This window comes from Primulina tabacum, chromosome 3, assembly GCF_025594145.1.
Source record: "Primulina tabacum isolate GXHZ01 chromosome 3, ASM2559414v2, whole genome shotgun sequence".
In the NCBI taxonomy this organism is placed as follows: Eukaryota; Viridiplantae; Streptophyta; class Magnoliopsida; order Lamiales; family Gesneriaceae; genus Primulina; species Primulina tabacum.
In genome coordinates this window covers 4,741,245-4,768,204 of record NC_134552.1, presented here as the reverse complement: position 1 = coordinate 4,768,204, position 26,960 = coordinate 4,741,245, and the positions used below count along the sequence as shown (strand labels likewise).

The 26,960-nt window shown below is 32.0% G+C and overlaps 2 protein-coding genes across 2 annotated transcripts; one reads left to right on the top strand and one right to left on the bottom strand.

Moving 5' to 3' along the window:
• Window positions 1-11,058: 11,058 nt before the first annotated feature.
• Window positions 11,059-12,889, top strand: LOC142539485 (delta(8)-fatty-acid desaturase-like). The gene has a single exon (XM_075644990.1). It carries the CDS (start codon window positions 11,374-11,376, stop codon window positions 12,721-12,723), a length of 1,350 nt encoding a protein of 449 aa, XP_075501105.1. The 5' UTR covers window positions 11,059-11,373; the 3' UTR covers window positions 12,724-12,889.
• A 2,115-nt stretch (window positions 12,890-15,004) lies between these two features.
• LOC142539483 (uncharacterized) lies at window positions 15,005-23,378 on the bottom strand. Its single transcript, XM_075644988.1, has 14 exons — window positions 22,564-23,378; window positions 22,324-22,410; window positions 21,745-21,854; window positions 21,465-21,515; window positions 20,702-20,873; window positions 19,336-19,644; window positions 18,790-18,993; window positions 18,100-18,585; window positions 17,786-17,986; window positions 17,238-17,426; window positions 16,803-16,966; window positions 16,208-16,360; window positions 16,047-16,125; window positions 15,005-15,686 (listed from the first exon to the last, which is right to left on the bottom strand). Exons 1-14 carry the CDS (start codon window positions 23,023-23,025, stop codon window positions 15,243-15,245), a joined length of 3,111 nt encoding a protein of 1,036 aa, XP_075501103.1. The 5' UTR covers window positions 23,026-23,378; the 3' UTR covers window positions 15,005-15,242.
• Between the last annotated feature and the right edge of the window lie 3,582 nt (window positions 23,379-26,960).

The following is a 26,960-nucleotide window of genomic DNA, read 5'->3' as shown; positions in this document are numbered from 1 at the left end:
AATAGACAACATAAAAAACAACAATCCCAAATAAAAAAAAGTAAGGAAAGCAAGTCATCTCCGGGACAAAATCTTGTGTGAAACGGTCTCATGAGTCGTAATTTGTGAGACATATATCTTATTTGGGTCATCCATAAAAAATATTACTTTTTATGCTAAGAGTATTACTTTTTATTGTGAATATCAGTAGGATTGACCCGCCTCACAAATAAAGATTCGTGAGATCGTCTCACAAGAGACCTACTCCATCCCCAACTACAAGAAAGAAGGTTTCAGAAATACAAATCCTCACGTCTATATATAATATTTTCATTTCCAAATTAATGACACTCAAAACATAAATTTCAATAAAAAATGTTTATGAAAACCCAGTCAGCCATTTTCTTTTTTTTTTTTTGTCAATCTTGATGATATCTAGATATTTAATCAAGATATTATAGAAAATCAATAATAATAATAATAATAAAATGATAAAAACAAATATATATATTAAAAAAAGAAAATGGAAAAAGGAGGAGACAAGGGTCCCCATGATGTCGGGCAAGAAAACATAAAAAAGAAAGCTACAATATATGCAAAGGTTAATTTCCCCCAAACACGACTTTAGAATTGTGTGCGTCGTTCCATCCACACAAGCAATTATGACATTTTGTAGCAAAACCAAACGAAAGTTTCTGGTACTCTGTTGTTTCATTACAAGCCATGCAGTTTGTACGTACATTCATTTAGGAAGTTTCCCTTCACTACCATATATATATATTCAGTGGCGGAGCCAAGAATCTGGTGCTATCCGGGCTAGAATTTTAAACTCTAGCATCTTTTAATATTTTAAATTGATCTACCCGGGTTAATATCAAATTTATCCAAAATTATACAAAAATTTACATATAAATTTTTTAAAAAAATTTGGACCACCTGGGCTGAAGAACAGCTACCTCCGCCCCTGTATATATTACTTTTCATTATAAATATGAATCGATTAGAAGTGATTTACTCGATTTAGATTGTGATATTCAATTTGTTAAAAATACAATCCTTGCTCATTGTTATCTCCAACCTACGTACATAAAAACTTTGAAAGAACTGAATTATTTGAGTTACATTCCGACCATGTTATAAGCTCAAATAGTTAATCAAATTATGCTCGAATGCATCAAATTCAATTTCTTGAATTTAACTAGGTTTTTCGAATAAATCAAAATCAATTTTTTTAAAATATGAATAACAAAGTGTATTAATCATCCATTAATTAAATTCTTTTAATTATTGATGATTGAATTAACTTTCCAATTAACCAACCAAATGGTAATTACCACCTAGCAAACATCACTTCATGATCTTTAGGCACTAGCTGATAATGTTTTCTTGAATCTTTACTTACAATTGACAGGTAGTTTGAAGTTGACGTCGCCCGATAAGATCTTGGACATATTTGTTTATAACTTATTTAAATTATAAATACGTCGCAGGTTTTCTATGAGATGGTCTTACTGTCAACCTGGTTCATACCTATAATGAAAAGTAATACTTTTATCATTAAAGTAATATTTTTTTATTTTTTGGGTCGGATTGGATATTGTATCACAAAATTTACCGTGAGACGGTCTCATAAGATTTTTTGAGTAGAAAAACCACGAGTGTATTCATTTAAAAATAAAAAGAAGAAGAAACCTGGCTGCACACAGAATTAATACTTTGAGAGGTTAATGGATCAAAAGTCTAGAAATCAATCGGTCAAATAATTCCACCTACAAAAGTTCCGCATAAAATTCTCTGTAAAGTGCATCGTCCAAATTTATAGCTTTCTAAAAAGTTGATTAAAAAAAAAAAAAAGAATTTGAATGGCATTTCGATTGTAAGATTCGGTGTATCATAGGGTGAAATAATCCATTTGATTAGGTATCTTGTGAGACGGTCTCACGAATCTTTATCTATGAGACGGATCAATCCTACCGATATTAACAATAAAAAGTAATACTCTTAGCATAAAAAGTAATACTTTTTCGTGGATGGCCCAAATAAGATATCCGTCTGAGATCTGTCTCACGAAAGTTTTTGCCAATCCATTTTGCTTCAAATGCAAATATCATGTTAATATTCTGACAAAAAGTAGACTAAATATGGAACGAAAACAAAACTAATTATTGCATTCAAACCAAATTTAATCACAGTTCTGATATGTCGTCGACCCATCGTTTTAGGTGTCATTCATGTTGAGAAAATTAAGTTACATGGCTTCTCATTGTATGTCTATAAAAGACAGGAGCATATCCGACAACAGTGGATTTATCCCAAATAAATTATATTCTTTCCACTTTGTATATTTGCTCGAGCAAATCCGTTTTGCTGTGGAGTGCTTGGACATGTAGAATTGATGATATATTCGACATTCTCGAAGGAAATTGCAGAACATCATTCCTCTGATAAATGTAAACATTTAACAAAATTTGAAATGTCAAGAATCTTCAAATATAACACACAATCATCTAATTCGACAACGAAAAACGGGTTTTAACAATTTCACATGTTCTTGGATCTCTAGTCTCAAGAACCCTCAAAACTTCTCAACCAGCTTCTGAGGTTGGAACAAAAGGTATATAGGTATACATGATTCAAAGCAAGAGAGGATGAAAAAGTGAAGAGGAAACGGCAAACTTTCAATTACCTAATTCCCGAGCTCAAAGATGGCGCTTATAGGCTCCACCAAAGACATGGATTTTCGTCGTCGAGCGATCCGAAAATCAGCACAAGCTCGGGGCGGCCTTTTCATTTTCCCGTGCATGAGCCATGCTATACACTAAATGCAATGCCCGGTGCTCATTCTCAATTTGATGCACACTCGATGTTTACACGCAGTGGCGCAATCAGACTTCTATTTCGATCTGGAGGGCTAATAATCATAAGTTTTCAAGAAAAGTTGGTCACTAAAAATACAAGGAAACTCACTCTCGCCCTCTCTCTTTGTTATGCTCTCTTTTCTCGGAAAATGTGCCTCTAATCGATAAAGAAGATTTTGGGCTGTTTGGGCTATATCGATTCTTCATTTTGGGCTTGAGTCCAAGAAGACTGTACTAATTCCGCCGATACAACCAAGGGACAAGACTCGGAGTTTTGCCACTAAAATTTGTAACTTTGTAACAGGTTAAGTGGCCAGTAGGCCCATAGCAAAATAATATTTTTTTTCGGTATATTTGAAAACCACGTAATTATTATCGAAATTGTATAACTTCATATATATATATATATATATATATATGTATATATATGAAGTGGATTTTAGATTTTCTTCGGTCATGTTTGAATATAAAGATTTTTAATTTGGAGTGAGGGATTATATTTGGAGGAGGATTTCATGGATATATTTCAAATGACATTTAATATTTGAAATCCAATGAAATCGCTATCGAAAGTGTATAGCTTAGATATGAAGTAGATTTGAAATTCATTTCAATTTTTTTTTATCTAATGAAATCAAAAGAATTTGAAATCAGGAAATCATCCATCCAGGCTGGGTTTAAAAAAATTAAAACATTGATTCTAAAACATAATCGTAATTTAAAACCATAAAATTTTTTTAAGAAATGAAAATTATTGATTTAAAATAAATGACCCAATTTTTTTAAAAAAAAATTCGAAAATATAAGAAATTTCACACTAAATTCCGATCCACGAGACAAAATATGAATCATGAGACATCAATCGGAAAAATCCTGTGATCCGCCAAAATTGAATCCACCAACCAAATTAATTTATTCAAATAAATTTTTTTATATAATGAAAATGCTTCCATTATTCAAATAATTGAAAATTATTCAAACAATTGACACAAGATAAACAAGATTTGAACTAATATATAAGCTATCGGTTTGGGCTATATATGCACACTCGTGTATCTTTTATACATGCTTGTGTGGATCATCTTAATATGTCTTAATTATATGATCGTCTTATATAAAAACATAAAAACTCTTATGAGTAATCTCACGTGTCAGTTTTGTAAGACTTGCATGTTCTGTTCTGAATTTAGTATAAATATAAAAACTCTTTTGAGACAATGACACGAGTCAATTTTGTAATATGAATCTTCTCTTGACCTGATCCATAAAAAAATATAATTTCTAATGTCAAATATATTATTTCACTTCGAATATGAACCGATCTATTTAAAAAATATAAATTTGCGATATCATCTCTTAAAAAACATGCAGGTACAAAAATATGTTGCAAGTAACAATCTTGTTGTAATATAGAACCAAACTAAGCTACCTAACACAGCTACGGTCAGATATGAACGAAAAGCAAGAAGTTTGCTAGAGCTATGACGGAAATGTACGAACTTGAAGGAGAAATAGGGGACAGCCATTTTAGTTTGGGCATGTTGAGGTTTTACACGTCTCTTTCTAAATCATCTATTGATATTATTAAGATTCGGATAATAGATATAATTTTTGTATCATGATCTATTTTTTTTTTTTTTCATTTCTTCATGATTTGAAATTATATGCAACTTTTGTTAATTTTTACGATTATGATATTACTCATATTTGAATATAAATCAAATTATGGAGCATTATTGGTGTATCATAAAAAATGGGTTTTTAGGAAGATAACAAATTTAATCCTCTGAATTGTCTTGTTTTATGTTTTCGTCCTCTGATTTGTCAAATTTGAGTCTTATATAATTCTATAGTTTTTTTTGTTGGTTTTCTTATTCTATTTTGTCGGGTGACGACTAGGCGTCTGATATATCACCAATTTTATGGTGCCATGTCAAAAAAAATTGTGTCATATCATCATTTTTCGTATCACATCAACACTATAGGGAAAAAAGAGTAAAAACCAACAAAAAAAACAAAGTTACAGGTTTAAGATCCAACTTCGAGAAGCACGATATAGAAAATAAAAAACACAATGGTTGAATTGTTGTACTTTTAAAAAGATTTAAGCTACACATTTACCACAAACTATAACTTTTGATACAACACGTGTTCAATCCTTTAATTATATCGAAGTCAAGGTAATACATTTGATTCTTCCTATGGATACAACACATGCAGTTACTAGAAAAAGGGTTTTTATGAAGTAAAAATGGACAAGTTCCAAGATCGATCAAAATATGACTCTTGTGTTCGTACTTCGTTTAAAATATTTGAATTATGTTTTTTTCATTAATTATAATGTTTAGTAAACTAAGAGTCGTCGACCTACATAAATTGTTGGTTCTAGAACCTTAGACTTGCCTAATTCCAATGAACCGTTAGTTGATAAAATGTAAATCCCACATGGGTGGACCGATTATGGAGGCTAGTCCTTCGATATTTATAATTTTATCTATATTATTTTTTAATCAAAAACTTGTATGAGACGGTCTCACGCGTCGTATTTTGTGAGACGGATATCTTATTTGGTTCATCCATGAAAAAGTATTACTTTTTATGCTAAGAGTATTATTTTTTATTGTGAATATCAGTAGGATTGACCTATTTCACAGATAAAGATTCACAAGCGATCTAATATCATTTTTAAACTTGAGGCATATATGGTAACCGATTTGGTTAATTGATGTGACACCAATATAAATTTACACAGTAAAGAAGAGAAAAAACTTCTCCCACGAATCTATTTTGAAAACCGCTGCATAAATTTAAAAAACTATTTTCCAAAAATCGAAATTTACCAAATATACATGGTGCGTACCTCAATTATGTGTATGTGTGTAAAGTAGGCTCTACATTTATTTATTTTGGGTTTCCAATTTTTGATATTCATGGATTAACTCATGAAAAATCTAAAGGTGTTAAAATAGAATATTTAAAATTGAACTATTATGTAGTGTATTGTGTAAGAAATCATATCATAAAAGATTTGAGTTGGGTTAAAAATAATTGTCATTGTTTGGAAGAGAAATCGAAAGTGTCATTTGAGCTGCTGCTGTACGATTTATAAGATTTTAATTGTGCCGTTACCACAAGTAATCGTCAACATGAACACAGATGAAATCTTAAAATAAAGAATATGTAATTGTTCCAAAACAATTTGATATCCTAAAATAAAGTAATAATTTTCTCATAATATGAATTGATTTGTGTTAAATTTAAATGGAACGGGGACAAAAATGAATTTTTAAAATAAATAGTTATAAAAGAAAATATCTATTCAAGTAGATGCACAAAATAATGGTCATTATTATATTTTTACAGATATTATAAAAAAGGTGATTGTTAAAAATGTATATTAATGTATTATAATAAAAAAATAAAAAAAAAAACAAAAACTGTAATTCTTCAATTCCGAAATTTTCGATATTTTATTTCTCAGCAATCAAATTTGTAAAAATTTTGGGTTACTCTGTTATCACAAACTATAACTTTTGATAAATCGAGAGGTATTCGTTCTCACAAATTTGATTTATAATATATTTATTTTTATTTTTTGGTTAACCCCACCCCACCCAACCCCCACCCTGAGGGGAGGGGGTGGGGTGCCCGCCCCTTTTGGCCCCTGGATTCATATAAGCGGCATTTAATCAAAGAAGACTTCGACTTGGATATTTCTTTTTCAATTTTTACTATTTCAACAATATATTAATTCTTTATTTTTATACCATTTTTTCTCTATATTAAATTATTACGAAAATAATAAATTAGTCAACTCTTTAACGTGCTTAAAAAAATTCTTCATTCACCCAAAAGATTCGCAAAATTATTTTTAAAAACAATTTTAATTTTTAAAATATAATTAATGTTCTATATTAAATTTGAAAATAGCAGTATAATAAAAGCAGGATACAAATTTAATAAAAACAAATAAAAGAATATAAATTAATATCTTGACATATTATATTTTATTTATAAAATATTTTTCATATAAAATTATCCCCTAAGAAAAATTCGTGGGTCGGGCCCCTTCGTTTCAAAACCCAAACCTCGAAAAAATACTACTACTAATGAAGAGTTATTCCGCGAAATCACGCAGCTTTGGCGGGTTGGGCTTTTGGAAAGGGGAAAAAAAGTATTTATAAGTGATTATAAAATAATATGAATATTTCAAAATTATTCATCACACATAAGTTATTATAAATAATATAAATAATTCAAAATCTATGAATTTGTAAATATAATAATATTTCAAAACTTATCTATCATACATAAATTTGGCAAAAATTTGTGTGAGACGGTCTCACATGTCGTATTTTGTGAGACAGATCTTTTGGTCATTCATGAAAAAGTATTACTTTTTGTGCTAAGAGTATTACTTTTTATTGTGAATATCAGTAAGATTGACTCGTCTCATGAATAAAGATTCGTGAAAACATGTCACAAGAGACCTACTCTTTTTCTAAATGAAAAAAATAATATAATGAAATAAATTTATTTCAAATATTTTGAAAAAATAAGTCTTATTTAGTTGTAATAATTAATCGAGACGTGGAAAAAGATAATTAAGTGTATTATTGGATTTTTAAACAACAAAAATACTATATTACATATTACTTAGTAAAGAAGAGTGTGTCGGGCCCAGATACACGTGCTAACCCCCGCCCGCATATAAAACTTAGCCCTTGAGAAAAAATCACGGGCCCGCAGAAAAATTACTGCTAACGACGATGACTTGTTCCAAACTTAGATGCTCCACGTACACACGACAATGGTCATCAAATGTGGACATAATCACACGCTATCATAAAAATAATCGGGCTTAAGAAAAAATCACGGGCCCGCAGACAGATTACTACTAACGATGACTTGTTCCAGACTTGGATGCTTCATGGACACATGACAACTGTCATCAAACTGTGGACACGATCACACCCTATCATCAAAATAAATTATCAAACAAACGATCTATCCATTATACAAATCCGTCTGATCTCTCGAATCACGATAGAAGAATAAGTATCATTCCTATCGTGGATGGATCACAGGTCTCCTCTAGAATCGGAATACATATGCACAATTTTGTCAGGTTCCCCGAAATTCTATCCACCAAAAATTAAAAAAAGAGGGATCAATATCAATTGATTACTCGAATAAAAAAATATATATATATATCTAATTATAATGCCTTTAATTAGTGAATGAAGTAGATAATTTGCATGAAAACTTAACAAGGATGGTTTATTAGGTAAGAGCAATCCATCTTGCAAATTCACGACTTCAAGAAGAGAGAGAGACGACTGCTTCGGTGTATCTTTTTTGACCCCGAAATATAACTATATATTTAAATAAATTTTTTGGTCAAAAAAGTTGCGAAATATATATATATATATATATATATATATATATATATATATATATATATTCTTGAATTTATTAGACACAAAATGGTGTAAATATCTCAAACCTTAATAATAATAACAAAAATCTAACTTATTTTTACCATATCGTAACAAGTCACATGTATATGAGAATATCACTAAATTTTACGCCAGAATTCAGAAATAATAATAGTAATAAGTCGTCGGTCCAAGCGACGAGCGCGTAACCAGGTACAACATGGCTCATTCGGATCGAGTCATATGCCTAGGAAGTCTCGGATGTACGCAACGGAATGTTCCGTTCGTGGTTTGTGAGGTCCTCTCCATCGCACAGCTGGTCTCGTCCATTTTGAAGTGAAGCAAATACGGTTTTGGTTTCTAGTTAATTTGGTCGCTATCACAATAAGTCAAGTTTCTTCTCATAGAGCATAGACTCGTGTATTTTTTATACATAAAATTAAAGTATATAGCGGAACGCTTAATTTGACAATAACTCATTAATCACAAATTTAACTTTATCTTTAACTCTCTACTCCCTAAAATTTTTGTTGGAGCTCCTATATTACTTATTTTTTCCAAAAATACCCTTTAACTATTTGAATTCAGTAAGTGGCATTGTTATACTAATCGAGCTTGTTTTTAAAAACATATAACCTAAAGACATGAGGCTGCACAAGGTTTTCAATCCATGTTTAGGTTAACATTAACCTATAGGCATATTTTATTTATGGTTGTCTCCCCAAATTTGGTTATAAATAAGGGTGCATTGTAATGTATTGAGATATCACCCATTTTATGAATAACCATTTGAGTTCGTAATATTTATCTCTTTGTTTTTCTTTTATTTCTTCATTTAAATATATTTAGCATGGTAATTTCATATTCAAATATTTACACTTTGAATAATGAGTAGCTAACTTCCCAAATTTGAGATGAAAAGGATAAAACTCTTAGTTTGATAATAAGATTATTAGAAGGTAATAATATATATTTTTAGGTTATATGTCTTTAAGAACAAGCTCGATCAATGTTTAAATTAAGAGCATATATGCCTTGTGCACAAGCTCTGATTAATGTTTATGTCATCTTAATATTTTTACATAAGATATAGATTATCTTGAGAAATCTCGTCTAGAAATTTGAGGTAATTCTTCTTCCAATTCTTTTGAAAAAACTCATATTTTTATGTACGTATTTCAGCTCCTGAATCAATATTTGGTGTAGGGGAATTTGATTCCTCATTGACCTTGTCCTCATTGTGTGTGCTTCTCCACCTGCTTGAAATTTTGTTTGAGGTAATATGATATTCCTATTACGAGATCTCACACTTTCCTTCAGTGGTTCATGTGAAGATGACCATGTTATCGAGGGAGGCTCGCCCTCTGTTGTGTTCATCTTCATATACACGACAATGATATTTGCATAAGCTCTGCGAGGCCTTGAAGATTTTCTAGACCAATATTTTTTATAGTTGTCATCAACTTAATTTCTTTTTTGTGACAGTTTTAATCAGATTGATAGTTTTTTCTTCATCGGTTAAATGTTTTAGCATTATCTTGGCCTTCCTTATTTGGTATAATAAAAGTTCAGTAATAGTGGCAACCTTCATTCCGAGGTTCTTTTACTAAAACTTTGTTTTTGTTCTAGAATTTGGATTCTTTCCTGGATATCTTTTATTGTTCCAAGAATTTTTTTTTGTTTTTTAAGGATTTCCTCAATTTATGTGGTACATAATATAGCTGATTGTCAGAGTTTTGTGATATCTTTTGGATCTCTCTAAAATATCTAAAGAGTTTAGATGAATACGATAACATTTCTAAGAACATATTATTTTGAATCATAAGTTTATCTTATTAATCTGATGTTTTCTTCATTGCTATGATATATAACCTTAGTTAGATCTTCTTGTATTAATCTCAACATACGTTCAGATACATAATTTTTGAAAAAAATATCATCATCAAACATTTAATTACACAATAATATTATTATTATATACTTAAAATATTTTTACCTCCAATCTAATGACATTTATAACATAATTATAAATAATTAATTAAAGTAAGAATAATTTTGTCATCTTTGTTGTTAGAGAGTTTAAACAAAGTTTTTAAGAAATAGTTGTAAATAATAATTTTTTTTTTTAAATTTGAGATTTATCTTTAATTTTTCTCTTACTCCTAACCGATTTCGTAATTATTATTATTATAAAAAGGTATAACATTGTCATGATCGGTAACTTAATTTAGACTAGTACATCGACGCATGTGTTGCGTGTTTGTATAATATTTTTTATAATTCATTTGATTTATATTTAAATTAAAATCAAAATATAATTATAAGAAATAATGTGGGACTATACTGTAATTTTGATATATAAATTAAAAAATAAATTGAAAAATAGAAGAATAAAAATATGACCTCAATAAGAATTGAACCTATAACCTAGACACCAAAAAACAATGATTCTATCCGCTGAACTACATATAACTTGCATTAAAATTTTAATATTTTATTAATATATAATTATTAAAACAGACCATGATACCAAATTTAGTTACTCTAAGTGTCTCTAATTTAATAAAATAGTATAGAAGTATAGATAGTATAGACAAGATAAAAGAATTCTTAATAAAGTGTATATATTTGAGCGAAATTCTAGGAGATTTATTACAATCCACCTTTATCACATAATTAATTGATCAAATATGGGTATTAAGATTTATAATTCAAGAGTAAATGATCCTGAAAATTGTTGAGGAAATTTCCTTGAACGAGAGGTGTCTAGATTTCTACAAATACACCCACCCGTCCGCCGAATAGCACGCGCTAACAACAATCCTGTTTACAAAAACTTCGGTTTTTTTAAGAAAACAAGAACGATCATCCGAATAAAATCAATCCCCAAATTTATTTAAGGAAAAAAGTGAGAATTCACGAAATCAAAGCCCCTCTTAAAAGGGGTTCCTTTCGGTTTCACCAGCCCCGCCCCGTTTTCTTTGATTCACACATTGGAAGGGTTGGTTTTCAAGGTTGAATCTTGAATTTCTCTTCTTTTTGTGTTAACACATCGTTTGATCTATTCTTTCTTGTTTTTTTTGTCCCATTTTTCAACAATGGGGGGAGATATCGAGAAGAAATACATAGCATCTGATGAATTGAAGAAGCACAACAAGCGTGATGATCTCTGGATTTCAATCCAGGGGAAAGTCTACAACGTGACAGAGTGGGCTAAGGAGCATCCTGGCGGAGATATCCCACTGTTGAATCTGGCTGGACAGGACGTGACTGATGCCTTCATCGCTTTTCATCCAGGTACTGCGTGGAAATACCTTGACAGGTTCTTTACTGGGTATCACCTGGAAGATTTCCAGGTTTCTGAGGTTTCCAGAGATTATAGAAGCCTAGTTTCCAGGTTCTCGAAATCGGGGATGTTCGAGAAGAAAGGGCATGGGGTGATTTATTCCCTTTGTTTTGTTGCCTTATTGCTTTCTGCTTCTGTTTATGGTGTTTTGTGGTCTGATAATTTCTGGGTTCATATGCTTTCTGGAGCATTATTGGGATTTTCTTGGATTCAGGTGGCTTATTTGGGTCATGATTCTGGTCACTATACCATAATGACAAGCAAAGGATATAATAAAATGGCGCAGATTCTCACCGGGAATTGCCTCACCGGCATCAGTATTGCGTGGTGGAAATGGACTCACAATGCCCACCACATTTCTTGCAACAGTCTTGATTACGATCCAGACCTCCAGCATTTGCCTGTGTTTGCGGTATCCTCGGCCCTATTTAAATCGTTGACTTCCCGTTTCTACGGGAGAGAGCTAACTTTCGATCCCCTGTCTAGGTTTTTTGTAAGTTACCAGCATTTCACATTCTATCCGGTTATGTGCGGTGCAAGAGTCAATCTATATCTACAGACTTTTTTGTTATTGTTTTCAAAGCGTAAAGTGCCTGACAGGGCAACTAACATAATCGGAATCCTTGTTTTCTGGACATGGTTTCCTCTTCTCATTTCGTGTTTGCCTAATTGGAACGAAAGGGTGCTGTTTGTCATGACAAGCTTTTGTGTTACCTCAATTCAACATGTACAGTTCTGTCTGAACCACTTTGCAGCAAATGTGTATGTTGGAGCCCCCAAGGGGAATGACTGGTTCGAGAAACAGACAAATGGGACGATTGATATCTCGTGCTCATCTAAGATGGATTGGTTCTTCGGTGGGCTACAATTCCAACTCGAGCATCATCTCTTCCCTAGGCTGCCTAGGTGCCATTTGAGGAGTATTTCACCTCTAGTGCGTGATCTATGCAAGAAGCATAACTTACCATACATAAGCTTGTCCTTCTACGAGGCCAACATGTGGACACTAAAGACATTGAGGAATGCTGCTCTTGAGGCTCGGGATTTCTCATCCCCGGTCCCAAAAAATCTGCTTTGGGAGGCTGTTAACACACATGGTTGAAGAATGTGATCCTTTTCCCAATTTTCCCGCTTGTTATTTCGCCGTTTATTAGGCTTATTACTAGGCTTTGAATGTGATAAGTCACTTTGCATTTTCAATTACAAGTTTTCGATTTATGATTTCCCGATATTGTTTTTGTTTAAGGAATCAAAATATAGTTCAGTCATGCAGTTGAATTGATACTTGGCCTTGCAGAAAATTTACATTCTATATTTTACGGTAAGCTCGGAGTTTGTAAACTCGAGCAAGGTATAGGCACATATATACATATTTGATACATTTCAAAATCCTATGTGAAGTAGTCTCAGGCTTCATTCTGCCACAATCATAACCAAAACTCACATACTAGCTTCATGCTCCTCCATTATCTTTCGGTCTTGGATCTCAAAGAACTGGTAAGAACCAAGGTAAAGGAACGCTTGATCACCAAAAACTTCAGCAATGGCACTACATTTTTCATCCGAGGATGAGAGCTCGAAATAAGTGGGCTTTAGGGTCGAAGGGCAGCCTACGGATTGAATCAACTGCTCCAAAGCTAGGACATGAGTGTTTTGTGGGCCGTTCAGAGCGATGTTGTGAACCCTGTGCTCGTAGATCTTTCCATACTTGTCAAGCTTGTACTCTAGGCCAGTACCATCAAAACGGCTGTGGCCCTCCTATGGAATACGCGGTATGCCATGAAAGATTCAACGTACCATTATATCATGTTCTCAGAAGGCTGCCACACGCTTATGATGTCAACCCACAAGGTCCTAAAGAATGTCCTTCCGTGAAATCTCAAAAGATTGATTTGTAGTCTTCTTTTCCAGCAAATGTGTTGAACGGGTCTTTGAAAACAATATCATCCCTACGTAAACAAGTCATATGCTCCTGGAAATTGAAGCATATTTCTTCGCCATGACAATACATGCACAACTCGGTGGAAAGAATCGTGTTCATCACTTCGGGCAAATTGCATTTCAAAACACCATATTTTTAAATTTCGTGCATTTTTTAAAATGATCTTGAATGCAATTTGGCCTCGTCTCAATATTCATAGCAGTATAATTGACTTTCAAATCCAACATGACTAACTCAAACCAATATAAGTTCAAAAACATTGAATTTGGACAAAAATAAACATCGGATCATTCCTTTCTTTCGTCTTCCATGCGTTAACAAATCAAGTTCATCAAATTAAATCGTCTGATTTTCAGAATAATCGATGTTAGACAAGTAATCAAATATTTTCTTTTAAAAAAAGAACGATTTTCCGGAAAAATAAAAAAAAAATTGTGATATACGAGCGTTCGTATGATCATTTTTTTAATGACATATGAACATGCATTGTTATTCTTCATATGGACGGAAAAAATTCAACGTTGGATTAGAGCAACTCCATATTTTGCTCTGCATATGGTGTAACATTGTAGCTGTGTCACATCTATTTTTTTTATTTTTAAAATTATTTTAAATAATTTTGTTGTTTATTTTTAATTAAATAATAAATTTTATACTTATTTGTGTAATTTGAAATTGTATTATACTAATATACTTTAAATTTAAATTATTAGTTATAAAATTTTAATACTTTGAATTGAAATTAATTAATTATAAAAAATATAAATTTAACAAACAACCAAATTAAATTACTAGTGGTTTAAAAAGGATACAAATTATGAATGACAAACAATAAATATTATGAAACTATTAACAAACAACAACTCATAAACAACAAATTACAAAATTATGAAACATAAAAATAAAAATTATGAAAATAAATAGATTTTTAGTGATAAGTTAAAATGGATCTTGATCCTTCAATATCTCCAAAATAAGATTTAAAGTTGTCATTATATCGACATTCAACTTCCAGTCATTTTTGCACAAAAAAAAAATTCTTGTTGAGTTTTAGTGTACTCACACAAATTTGGATCAGTAATTTTGTATAAAATTCCAATTATTTTTATTTTTAATTAAAATAATGTTTTTATTAAAAAGAAATTATCTATAGATCACATAATTATTTTATTTATACAAAATAATTAATTCAAAATTTTAATATATAAATTATAAGATTTAACAATATGATACAGAACTGAAAACGACCTTAAACGCAAATTATATTACATTGAGGTCCCCACTATACCAGCTGAATTTGAATCACTGAAATTGATCCAACATCATCTCCAAGAAAACAAACCAAATCTATGTTCAATTTTAAGATCTCGAATACATATTAGACAACTTAAAATTCATATAAATTAAAATTAATTTGTGTTTGATTTAATAAAAAAAATAATGAAATATCAATTATATAATTATATATAGTGAAACAGCCAAAGTTTTCACAGAGGAGTTAGCTCATTTACATAAACGACACTTCTGTCATCTACCCTTTACAATTCAATAACCAAGAAAAAAGAAAAGAATTGGTATACAACTAAAAGACCTCAACAATCCACGGGATTTCAGACAAATAATTCCAGGCATCCATGTTTTGTAGAAGTTGTAATCAAATGAAAAATAACAAGTTAGTGCTACCTCAAAGCCTCTGCTGCAACAACCGTCGTGTTTGAATCCTCTATCGAAGGCTTCACATACTTTCCGATCGCTTTCTGGTGGGTACGTTTACGTATTCGTTGAATTTTATCTTTACTATGTTGCCTTTTCTTTTCTTTCTCTCTGTTTCTTAAACTCCTCTCCTTTTCATACATACCGTGCCAGAAAACTTCGCCGGTTGAGGGCCACAGCCACCGTCTTCTTGGGTGGTCAGAATCAAACTCCTCGGCCAAGTCCTCATCCATGCTCTTGAGAGTGTTGAAATTGAACCATTTGACCCACATTCGACCCCTCCGGTTTTTCAGCATGTGTTGTTCTTGCATAACACCCGTCTCAGGGTTTATGTACACCATTTTTCTTGCACTATGGTATGCCCATACGTTAATCAGTAACTCGAGCAAACGAGAGTAACAATGCTTGTCCTGCAAATCAAGAGGGGTTAAGAGACAAGAATTTGACTTACCATATCTAATATCATATTTGAAGCTGAATAGCGGATAACATTTTCTAACGATGATCAGGTCTCACAGATTTCGCGCATTTAGGATTACAATTCTTTTCGTCGTCTTTTAAAGGGGCACCTTACTTGTTGATTGTCTAATAGCATTAGGTCATGGCCATCCCACACGGTATATTACATATTCAATTATCCATAATATCGCTCCTGGACGAGTTTTCTCGTGATTTTGAGTATTAAAATATACATATAGAGGTCTGGCCAAACGCCTCACTCCTTTTTGATGGATCTAATAAAGACCAAAGCCATTGCATGGAAGAGTTACCTTGGATAAACTTAGATAACAATGACCAGTCTTCTGGTGCTCATCATAGAATTGTGCATCCAGCGCATCAACAAACATTCTGGATATGAAAATTTTCATATTAGGATCGTAGTTGCAACGAAAGAGGATAGCATTAACGAGGCTTGAGGAAAAGTTTAAACCTTGAAAACATAACAAACTCCAAGAAGGACTTGGTTGGTAAAGACCAGCAATGAGTGACAGACCAGGTCCCATCTTCTGCTGGCATTGGGGGAAGAGAACTCGAGTTGTGCTCAACGCCATACATCTTTTTCAGAGCCTCCGAAAAAGCAAACCTAAAAACTCAATAAAAAAAATAGATCAGGTACATAACATCCATCCCAAGAAAAAATGATATACTTTTAGACCTGCAAAATCGAGTGTTTGCAATTATATCAAAACTAGAAGTGGTGGTAATATTTCAAAATAAATATATTGAACAATACAATAGCCCAAACAATACAGTTGGTTGCTCCGCCACATAGACAATTGGGGCACAATTGATGTGAACCAACAAAAACGTGGAATAGAAGTGATATAAACAAGATATTATGTTTCTGCTCAGACTCCCAGCCTTGTCAACATCCGTGCACCAGTAAACTAGCCCAAAAATATTTAAGTGAAGAATGATGGTTTATCTACTCAGGACCTTGCAAAACTGCAAAACAATCATGTTTTCCACTACCATATGGGGTGGGAATATTAACAAAATACGAGTAAAAAGGATTCAACTCTTACTGGCAATTCCCAGCATTTATGGCATCACAAAATGACCAGAAATCATGTTTCAATGGATTCATATGGTCCGAGTCCATAGAGGACCAGAAGTAAAGAGTGTCTCCATGTCTCCGGGATTCGATTGCATCCAACAACGATCTTTCAGCTGTCTTTGACAAAGATTTCTGCAAAATTTCCCATATGAGAAACAAGCAACATTATTCAAGTTACATAACTGTAGTGTCCCCTTTAGTTTTCTAAATTGTTATGTATCATAAGCAAATAAATTAAATAATCAAACATCAGTGAAAAGGATTACAAGATTTTATGCATCCTCCCTTTATTTGGTCATCATGAATATGTCCTTTCTATCAGTTAATAAAAAGGTGTATCAACTTGAGAAAGAACTAGTGATTATATGACTAGATGGAGGTAAAGTAATCTCATCTCACATACCATTTTTGCTGTCGCTCTCCACGACTGAAATCCTATCCAAGCATTTTTATGTATTCTGTCAATCCGATTAGCAATTGCAAAAATGGCTCCATAGTCCCCCAATGCAGCTCGATAATAAACATTATTTAATAGAGGAAGACGCGAAGGTCCATCAATATCATCTGCTCCATGTCTTCGGCCTTTTGTAGACTGCAACAAGCCAAATTTATGGATTTTTGTCAGTCAAGTACCTAACAATATCAAAAGTTAGAGAATGGGAAAGATACACATCCCAAAAATTGGCTTCCTACGCAATGAATATTGGTGTGGAAAGAATCACAAATGTACAGCCAAAATACTGACTTCCAAAGTACATACACCAGAATTAGCAAAGAAGATTGCAGTACAAACAAAAGAAATAACTTGGAGAAATGATAATCATAAGCATTTAAACAAAAGCTTCAATACACAAGTAAAATAAGTAAAATACAGGTTAAACAAATTTAAAGGGAAAAACTTCTTTAACCAACTTATGGAAATTGGTTAAGTCCCAGAAGTGCAGAACTCACCAGCCCCAGCCCTCTATACAGGGAAGTGCGGTGCAAAAAGGGCCACGTTCCTTCACCGAAATAAGGCTCGTAAATACAGAGTGGTTGACCTGTCCTTTCAAGTTCTCCTTCATCTCTTTCATGCAATGTCCGGTCGACCCTTCTGGTGGTTCGATATACTTCATCCCATGTTCCCCGAGGTTGATCAGTTCTATCCTTCAACTGCATAAATATAAAAATGAAATGAATTGCCACAAAATAAAAGTATAATAATAGTTCATATGTTTTCTTATTTTTAAGCTCATAAAAAGAGACTAAACCCAAAAATAGAAAACCTCTTCATCCTCTCTTCTTTTTCTCATGTTGGCCATTTCAATATATTTATGCTCTTCCCAGATGCTATACAAGAATGTATCGTTTGTTGTAACAGAAGCCATCATGTTCTCTTTATGGGTATGATTGAATTGCTTCTCAATCTTGTCTAAAACTTCGTGTATTATACTGGTCTCGTTTGGAGAATGGGTATCTGCAATAGATTCAAAATAATGCCACTGCCATTCAGCTTTCAGTTTACCCGGAATATCTTCGGCAGCATGGGATACGGAAACTTCAGATGGGAGCACAAGAACTTTTTCCAAAAGTGAAGCATATCCTTCCACACATTCTGGAACCATCATGTTTTTTGCTGTTTGTTTACCGACTGATGCAGCACTTCGAGCTAGAAGAGAGAGTTTTCCATTTGAAACCATTTGAAACATAATCTGTGTCAGAACCTTTATATCCTCCTTTGGAAAAAGATAGCCATTCACCCTGTTGCTGACCTAGAGTTATACCCAATCGATTAGTAGGTCACTACGAATGTAGAATAACAAGAGGACAATATATAATTCATAAAATTCCACCAAGCTTTTTAGAGTAGTAATTGAACACAGATGGCAACGAGAGATCATAATCAAGAAATGTCTTGATCTATTAATGAACAATCAAAGTGGACAACATACATAAAAAGATGCCAAAATACCTACATATTTACGGATCATTGACAGATCTGGGGCAATTATGGGCTTCTCAAAAGACATGGCTTTTAACAAAATCTCAGGAAAAGACTGCTCTTCACGAAAGGATCCATAGATCACAAGATCGGCATCACTTATTATGTTGTCTATTTCTTGATTGATAGAAACATGCTTCACTGTGTCCTTTGGATATCTCAAGCTTAGAGCAATGGTCTGCGGAAACACATTGATGAAGAGGTAAGAAACAGAATAATGCGCACCCTGCACTTCACACTATCCGCACAGTTACTTTTGTGCCCTTAAAAAAAAACAAATAGAGCATTAAGAATCTATTTCTTCTAGAAAAAATATTGTAGGATATTTCGATGATATGATCCACACATTTTCATATGCTCTTTCATCAAACCACTAGCATTGATAAAATTTCAGTTTAAGAAAGGTTATCTGTGCCAAACAACACGAGAACGGTGGAGCAGAGAACAAATCTGTACGGTCTCAATAGTGCTAGTCTGATATATATCATGTGCACTTCAAATTGGGGATAAAACGTTCTACCTCCACGGCACTACTGAAGTTATTGGAGGAATCCCCAGCCAGGATGATGATTTTAATACGAGAACCATAATCGTTAAATTCTGAAAGAACTGGAAATAAAGCCTGTAAAACAAGTGCATGTTCCAGCCATAGACCCCCATACAGTAACTGAGTTCCCACAACGGCAACAACAAAATCATCAGCTTCATACCCCATCATCAGGCGTGGACTTACTTTAGAGGACACCATTGGCTTATCAGCTTTCCAGGGTTCTGCAGGAGAACCAGGAATGACATAGAAGTTTCCAGGATCACATACCGAATATGCCACCTAAATCGTGTAAATTAAAGAACGGTCAGGATGGCTCTACTGAACATTTCGATAGAGTACAAACTTTAAATATATATATTTAAATGGAAATGGGAACTATTCTCACAATCCAAATGACAGCTGCCTTGAAGTTTAAATGTTTTAGATAAATACAGAAAAGAATACTCCAATATCTTCAGAAATTAAGGAGGGACTTATACTAAGGTCCTTGAAACTTTTAAAGAGGTCCTTTTCTTGGCTGATGACCAGTAAATAAAACCAATACCCTTAAGAAGGTAATGATGCAAAATCAAAAGCAAGGACGAGCGTAGGAATAGTGCATCTTTACACAAATAGTCAACCAGTGCACTGCCTCGCATTTTTGGCTTGGAAAAACAAGAGAAATTCTTTTTTTCTTTACATACGTTTAGCTACTATCGTTTATATTTTTATAAATTTATTTTGGGCTTTAACAAATTAGGTTCTGATATCCAAATTGTGTAATGAAATACAGAATGGAAATCTAAAAAAAAAACTTATTCATTTCGTAAAAATAGTTCAAACCCATGGTCAAACTATTGTAGTTTTTTGAAAGAGAAATATGACATGGATGTTCAGAGAAAAAGGAAGGGAAAAGAGTACGGAGAAGAAGAGACGAAGATGAAAATAAAGGAAAAGGATCAAAACAATCTGTTACTGAAAGAGAACTTTGAATTTTTTTCACAAGTGCAGGAAGGGACATAATAAGCAACTTTCAATCCTTTGATTTTTAATATTTTTTCTTTCTGTGTTTGGTTTCATTTGTTTAAGCAAACCAATGGGTAAATACTGTCTCTTCGACTCAATATTTTATATTTACGCTCTGGTTAACATGACAGATTCCAAATTCTCAAAAATTAAAACCATTGTAAATCCAAATCTTTTGATCCAATAGCAACTCAACTATCTTTCAGACTAGGAAGGGAGGAACGGAGAAGTGTTTACTATTTGATTAACTGAATTCGGATGAACAATATGCTTACAAGCATGTGAAACTATGATGAATAAAATTGCATTGAGAAAAAAATCGGTGCATACCTGGCAAAACATAATTTGGGAAGATAACGACGGTGGCTCGGTGGAATACTTTTTTCCAATTATCAACCAACTCGCTCTGGCCACTAGCAAAGTACTGTCTCAACCGAGCAGCAAGTGTTTGTTCATGGATAGTCCATATGAGAGGTACATTTCTAAAAGGTTCCTGCATAAGACTGTTAAGTAGAAATAAAATCTTTCATTTTAATGGAAAAGGGATATTGTCAACCGCTAAAGGCAAGCTATTATACATGGTAAAAATAAAGGAAAGAAGACGAGCAATTGTCGACAAGATTAGATTTTATAAACATAGGATATAGTCTAATATGTAGATTCTTTGCACATCATAAAAATAAACCACATTGAGAGACACCAGGTAGTCGATGATTTTTATTGTATGTGAGTCGTGGGAAGGGGGAGAGAGATTTGAAGAATAACAGAGAGACTGATGGGGTTCATTCTTGCCGTTTCTCGGTCTTATTTTATCTCTGTGTAACAAAAACCACAAGTCTCCAATAAATGCTAATAGGCGCATTTATAACCAACAAGTTCGTGAAATATCTTATGTGTGCAATAAAGAAAATCATATATGGATAATCGTATTATTCTTTTGAGTTGGATGGTGAATTGATCAAAATATTAAGTGACACGAAACATTATTTAACTAGAGGCAAGAATGTTCAGCTACATCACAAAATAAATGCAAAGGTAATGAATCGTGAATTATATTATTTGGGGGATTGTCTAAATGAAGTGATGGTGCTCACCAAGATAAAACAGAGACAGCTTTCAGAGAATTCACAAGTACCCCATCATAGCTGCAAAGCAGTAGAAAAAGATCAGACTATATATCCTCCCACGGTTTCCCTTGTTCTTTAAAACAACTTTTTTGTTCTTTCTTGGGCGTATCATCCTAAAGATACATAGGCCCGAACAAATATCAGTTCCATTGGCGACTAAATACTTGATACTCAGCCATCTTTAACAAATGAAATACGAAATTGATATGAAATGCATCTATCTTAAAATAAAGAATGCAGTGCATACTTCAGCCAATCTATACTAAACTTCGCATTCTCATCTGTCGCGATGACACTGAGAGGAAGTCCTTGGTCTCTCCAAATAGCATGTACAGGACCATCTTCTAGTGAGAATACCTGAAAATACCAAATATAAATAAATCCAAGCGAAATTACATTACCTTTGAGTTCTAAACACCATCACTTGCTAAAATTCTAGAGAAATATGCATAAAATTGTGACAAATTTTCTTTGAGCCTTCAAGAATAATACTGCTATGGAGCAAAGCAAAATTTAGCTAAACACTTGAATCAATGACAATGCACAACTTTGAAAACTGTTACATGTCACTATATGTACATTTGTCCTCAGCTCATACAATTGGCATGCAAACATGTTGGTCATCTGCAGTCCATCTTCCTCACAAAACACTTGATTTTGAATAATAACCAGAGTCAAATTCATAATAATACAGTACCAAAATAAAAGAAAAAAACGAGACAATCAGAAACTACGAGACAAAATTCTCAAAAGCCCAACCAGAACCAAGAACTGTCCTGTCTCCTCTCCTTGAATGAATTGCAAGAATAACAGAGTCGAAAATCACCTCAATTTCATATCCGATCTCCCGCAACGCAGTAGCAACAGTGACCATTAGAATCTGACATGGATCGACCGACAGATCTGCAAAAACCTACGAACACAGATCAAGACACCCAATTAGCAATGCTGCTCCCACCATAAGCTATATTACTGCAAATAAGCAAATACTATGAAGTTATTCAGCAAATCCTACGTGAAATCAGACTCAAAACAAACAAAAAATTTAGAATAATGAAATGTTTACCAACGCAAGCCTCGGTTTTCTATATCCATATCTCGTAACCTTTCTTGAAGCAACAGTCCGGTTGACTTCATTGACTTCCTTCTGAAACTTGGCTACGATTCTTGATGGTTCAAATATTATATCTTCACCAAAATCCAACTCTTTCAGAAACGAAAAGTCCCCATAACTCACACCCCCATTCTGCCTAAACAAACCATGGATTTTATGAGACTTTTCAAACTCCGTTATAGAACCAGGCAAGAAGAACATCTGGAAAAGGAACACAACGAAGAAAAAAACAGCAACTGTGCAAATCCACAGTAGATAGTCAATCTTCTTGAAAAGTACAAGTCTTGCAAATCTTGATCTGGGCCTGTGCCCCAAAAATCCATTGCTCTGAACATGATTGATGCCCCTTCCAGATGAAGAACGCACGAAATGCTGATCCCTCTTCAATGGCAGTCCACTTTCAAGTGAACCCATTTTACACTCCCATCAAGAAAGCGATAAAATTTCAATCTTTACAAAAACAATAGCTCTATGGACATTTATCAATCTACGCAAAGTAAAAGGACTTCTCTCAGGAAAATGGTAAAGGGAATCAAAATACGATACATAATATAATCCAAATGGTTTAAAAACAAAACTTGTATAGATCACTAAAGTGATGTTCCATTAAATTTTTTGTTATTTCTCTATTAAATATAAATATTTTTATTGTACTACAGAATTCAAGAAAATGCTTGCGAGGTTTCTTGGTAGAGAGAAACAGACAGCTAAGGAGATGAGAAAGAAGGCGAAAAGATTGAATTGAGGGCATGCGGTCTGCCGCACTGACCTGGCAATGGTCGTCATTTATTGTCACAGCATATTCACGCGCAGTCCTAATGAATCCAAAGATTTTTAAATAATGTTTTAAAGAATTATTAAGAGCTGAATTGATATTTGGTTTACATAAAATTAATTTTAGTTTACTTATATATAAATTATTTTAATATACGAACTATTTACAAATTATTAAATAGTTTAATTGATACATAATTCGATTAAAAATTAAGTTTGTGTTGAAAATATGAAAAATATTTGTGTTGAAAATTATAATGTTGAATGTTGAAAATTAGGTAAAATTAGGTGTTGAATATTGAAAATTAGTGTGTGATGATGTATGTAATGATGAAATTGTTTTTGATTGTTTTTCCAAAAAAATCCTATAAATAGGTCTCCATTTGTAAAGATTTGATACAATTGAGTAGAGAGAAAATATTATAAAGTGTGTAGTTTGGTAAATTTTGAGAGTTTGAGATTTTTACTTTTTACCATAAATTTTTACTTTTCACAACAGTTTGCATTTAACTTAAATTGATTTAAGTCCAATTATTCTTATTGATTCCAATAACCAAAAATTTATGCACTTGATTTAGATATCGCTGATAAATTTCTTGATTTTAATGCATTTAATAGTAGGTCTCTTGTGAGATGGTCTCACGAATTTTTATCTGTGAAACTGATCAATCCTATCGATATTCACAAAAAAAAATAATACTCATAGCATAAAAAGTAATATTTTTTATGGATGACCCAAATAAGATATCCGTCTAACAAAATACGACACGTGAGGCTGTCTTACACAAGTTTTTGTCTTAATTTAAATATGGATAAAAAAAATTATTTTTATCGATATACCAAAATATATTTTAGTTGCCTACTAATGTCTATAATTATTTATTTACTTGTAATTTATTAAATTAATATATAATTTAATTGAGAAAAAAATATAATTTATTATATATTTTTAATATATATATATATATTTGTATTAATTAATAATTTAGTTTGATATAAAGTGTATGATACTTATTTATGTAGCGTCTTATTGAATTTTTTTTCCTTCGGTCGGAATGTTCGACGTGTTATATCGTTATCTTTTAAGAAGTTATATATGTCTATCATATATGATTTTCGAAATCAATGTGTTTAAAATAATAAAAAAAAATTGAAAATTAAGTTAATAAAATAAAATAGAAAATAAAATGTGTATTTTATTGAATTTAATAAAAATAATTGGATTTTTAAGCAATTTATGTTAAGGTTAAAATCGATTTTTTTATCTGAATCATATATCGAAGGAGTGATTTACAATAGTTCGTATATCAATTTACTAACTTATCAACAATTCGTGAACCAAAATATTTTTGAGCAGGTCTCCCATGGACGGTCGAGCCGATTTATACTGAAAGCGAAAATTAATGCTTTGGTATAAAAATGAGATTTTTCATGGGTTGAGACGGATAAAATATTTGTATCACAAAATCAATCTCGAGTTTTTATTAAATGTTTTGACTCTTACATATTAATATAGTAAATTGATATTATTTTGGTCTGAATCTGACGATTTTGATTCCAATAAAAACTGAAACCATGACCAGACCACCTAGATCTTATTCCGTACTTTGGCAGTTTTGTTTTTATTTTTAAATTACTATTTGAATTGAAATTTATTCTTCTAAATTTTAAATGTCAGAAAATAAAACTACAACTTATTAGATAATCAAATTAATTAAATTTTTATTTAAAATACAATGAATGTTATTTAAAATCGACTATTAAATAAATATATTGCAAAATATTATAAATATTTAATTTTTATTGAAAAATAAATAAAGTTAGGGTAAATTTTAGTCAGAGTATGTCTCTTGTGAGACGGTCTCGCGGATCTTTATTCGTGAGACGTGTCAAATATGTTCATATTTACAATAAAAAGTAATATTTTTGGAATAAATAATAATATTTTTCGTGAGTGACTCAAATTGAAGATATATCTCACAAAATTGGCATATGAGACCGTCTCCCAAGAGTTTTATGATTTTAGTTTATATAAATTAAGTTGTCCATGTATTCTCAAAGACTTCGAAACTTGAGACTAAATTACTATTTCTATTATAGTCATACCACAATGGATTTTATTTTTAGGAACCAAAACCGAACTTTGAGTGTGTGTGTGTTTTTTTAAAAAAGAAATTTTTTGGTTTGGTCTCAAAGTATGGTTTTAAAATTGAAACCAAAAAATTGTTATAGTTACGATGGGCCTCTCCTCAGGCCCATGAAGCCCAGGGGCCCAATATAAAATTTATAAACTAGCTTTGATTTTTTATAGGCCCAAAACAATGTGAAAAACCTAATTTCCAGAACATATACAAAAGGCCCAAAGGCAACTTTTAAAATCCCTAAAACCTGCGAGCCAATATTTTTTTTTTTTTTTAAAAAAAGAAAAGAATCACGAAAAATATGAGATATAGATAAAGTAAACAAATCTTAGAAGGAACTTGATTAAAACATGGGTAAAAATTATCCAGAACCAAGTATAGAAAATAAACGTATCTGATTAGTTAAAACAATTAAAAAAAATCAAGATTTTTTCTCCCAATTTTTATCTTACAATGTCATGTTGCTCGATTGCACTGAGAGAAAGAAAATTTTAAATAAATTTGTATCACTAATTTTATAGTTCACATAATAAATATTTGCGATATTAGCAATAGAATTATGGTAATAACTTCTTGGAAAGAGGCCACATAAAATCTAGCTAGTTGCGCAAATCCTACTCATGAAAGGTTGGTGTAATCAGGATAAGGTGATATTTGTTGATAATTGTGTATATACGTATTGACAAGTTTTGTTATCATTAAAAAGAAGATTGTTGATACTTCTGCAATCCAACAGCCATATTTAGATATGGCTTTTCAATTTTTTTTTTATTTTTTTTAATTCAAATTTGAATATGTTGTCCTTTGAAAATATAAACTACATTTAAGTGTCTGCATTGATTATATCATTTTATTTATCGGTTATGATTTTGAGTTTTGTGTTAATTTTATATATTTAATTATCGTTACTCTGTTATATATCAAATAAAATATAATTTTTTATATAACGTTATGTTTAACAACATTTTAAAAGTTTTTGGTATATAAAATGTCGGTAAATTACTATTCATTATTATGATCTTAATTAAAAATTTAATATAAATATTTTTTTAATATGTTTTCAAGATAATTAAAATTTTAATCAAAATTTATTCATCGACAAAATTTTTATTTTTTTGAAAATATTTAATTATTATTTAAAATTTTAACTTACAAAATAATACATAATTTGGCACTTATTACGGGACAAAGGCCTATTAAGACGAGAGCCTTAATTATGATGTACTTGGTAAGCCAAGGGGGACGGATGTTTGTACCTCAACCACGGCAGAGACGGATAAAGAAGCATACAGGTTACTGGCTTTAATGCGTACGCCCTTTAGAAAAGGCAGTGAGTGGCCCAGCTTCCGAGGTACGAAAGAAGAAGCTCGAGTCTCATCATTTCAACTCAGAAGCAAAATCGAAACAAAGAACCAAAAAGTGAACTGAGCTCGT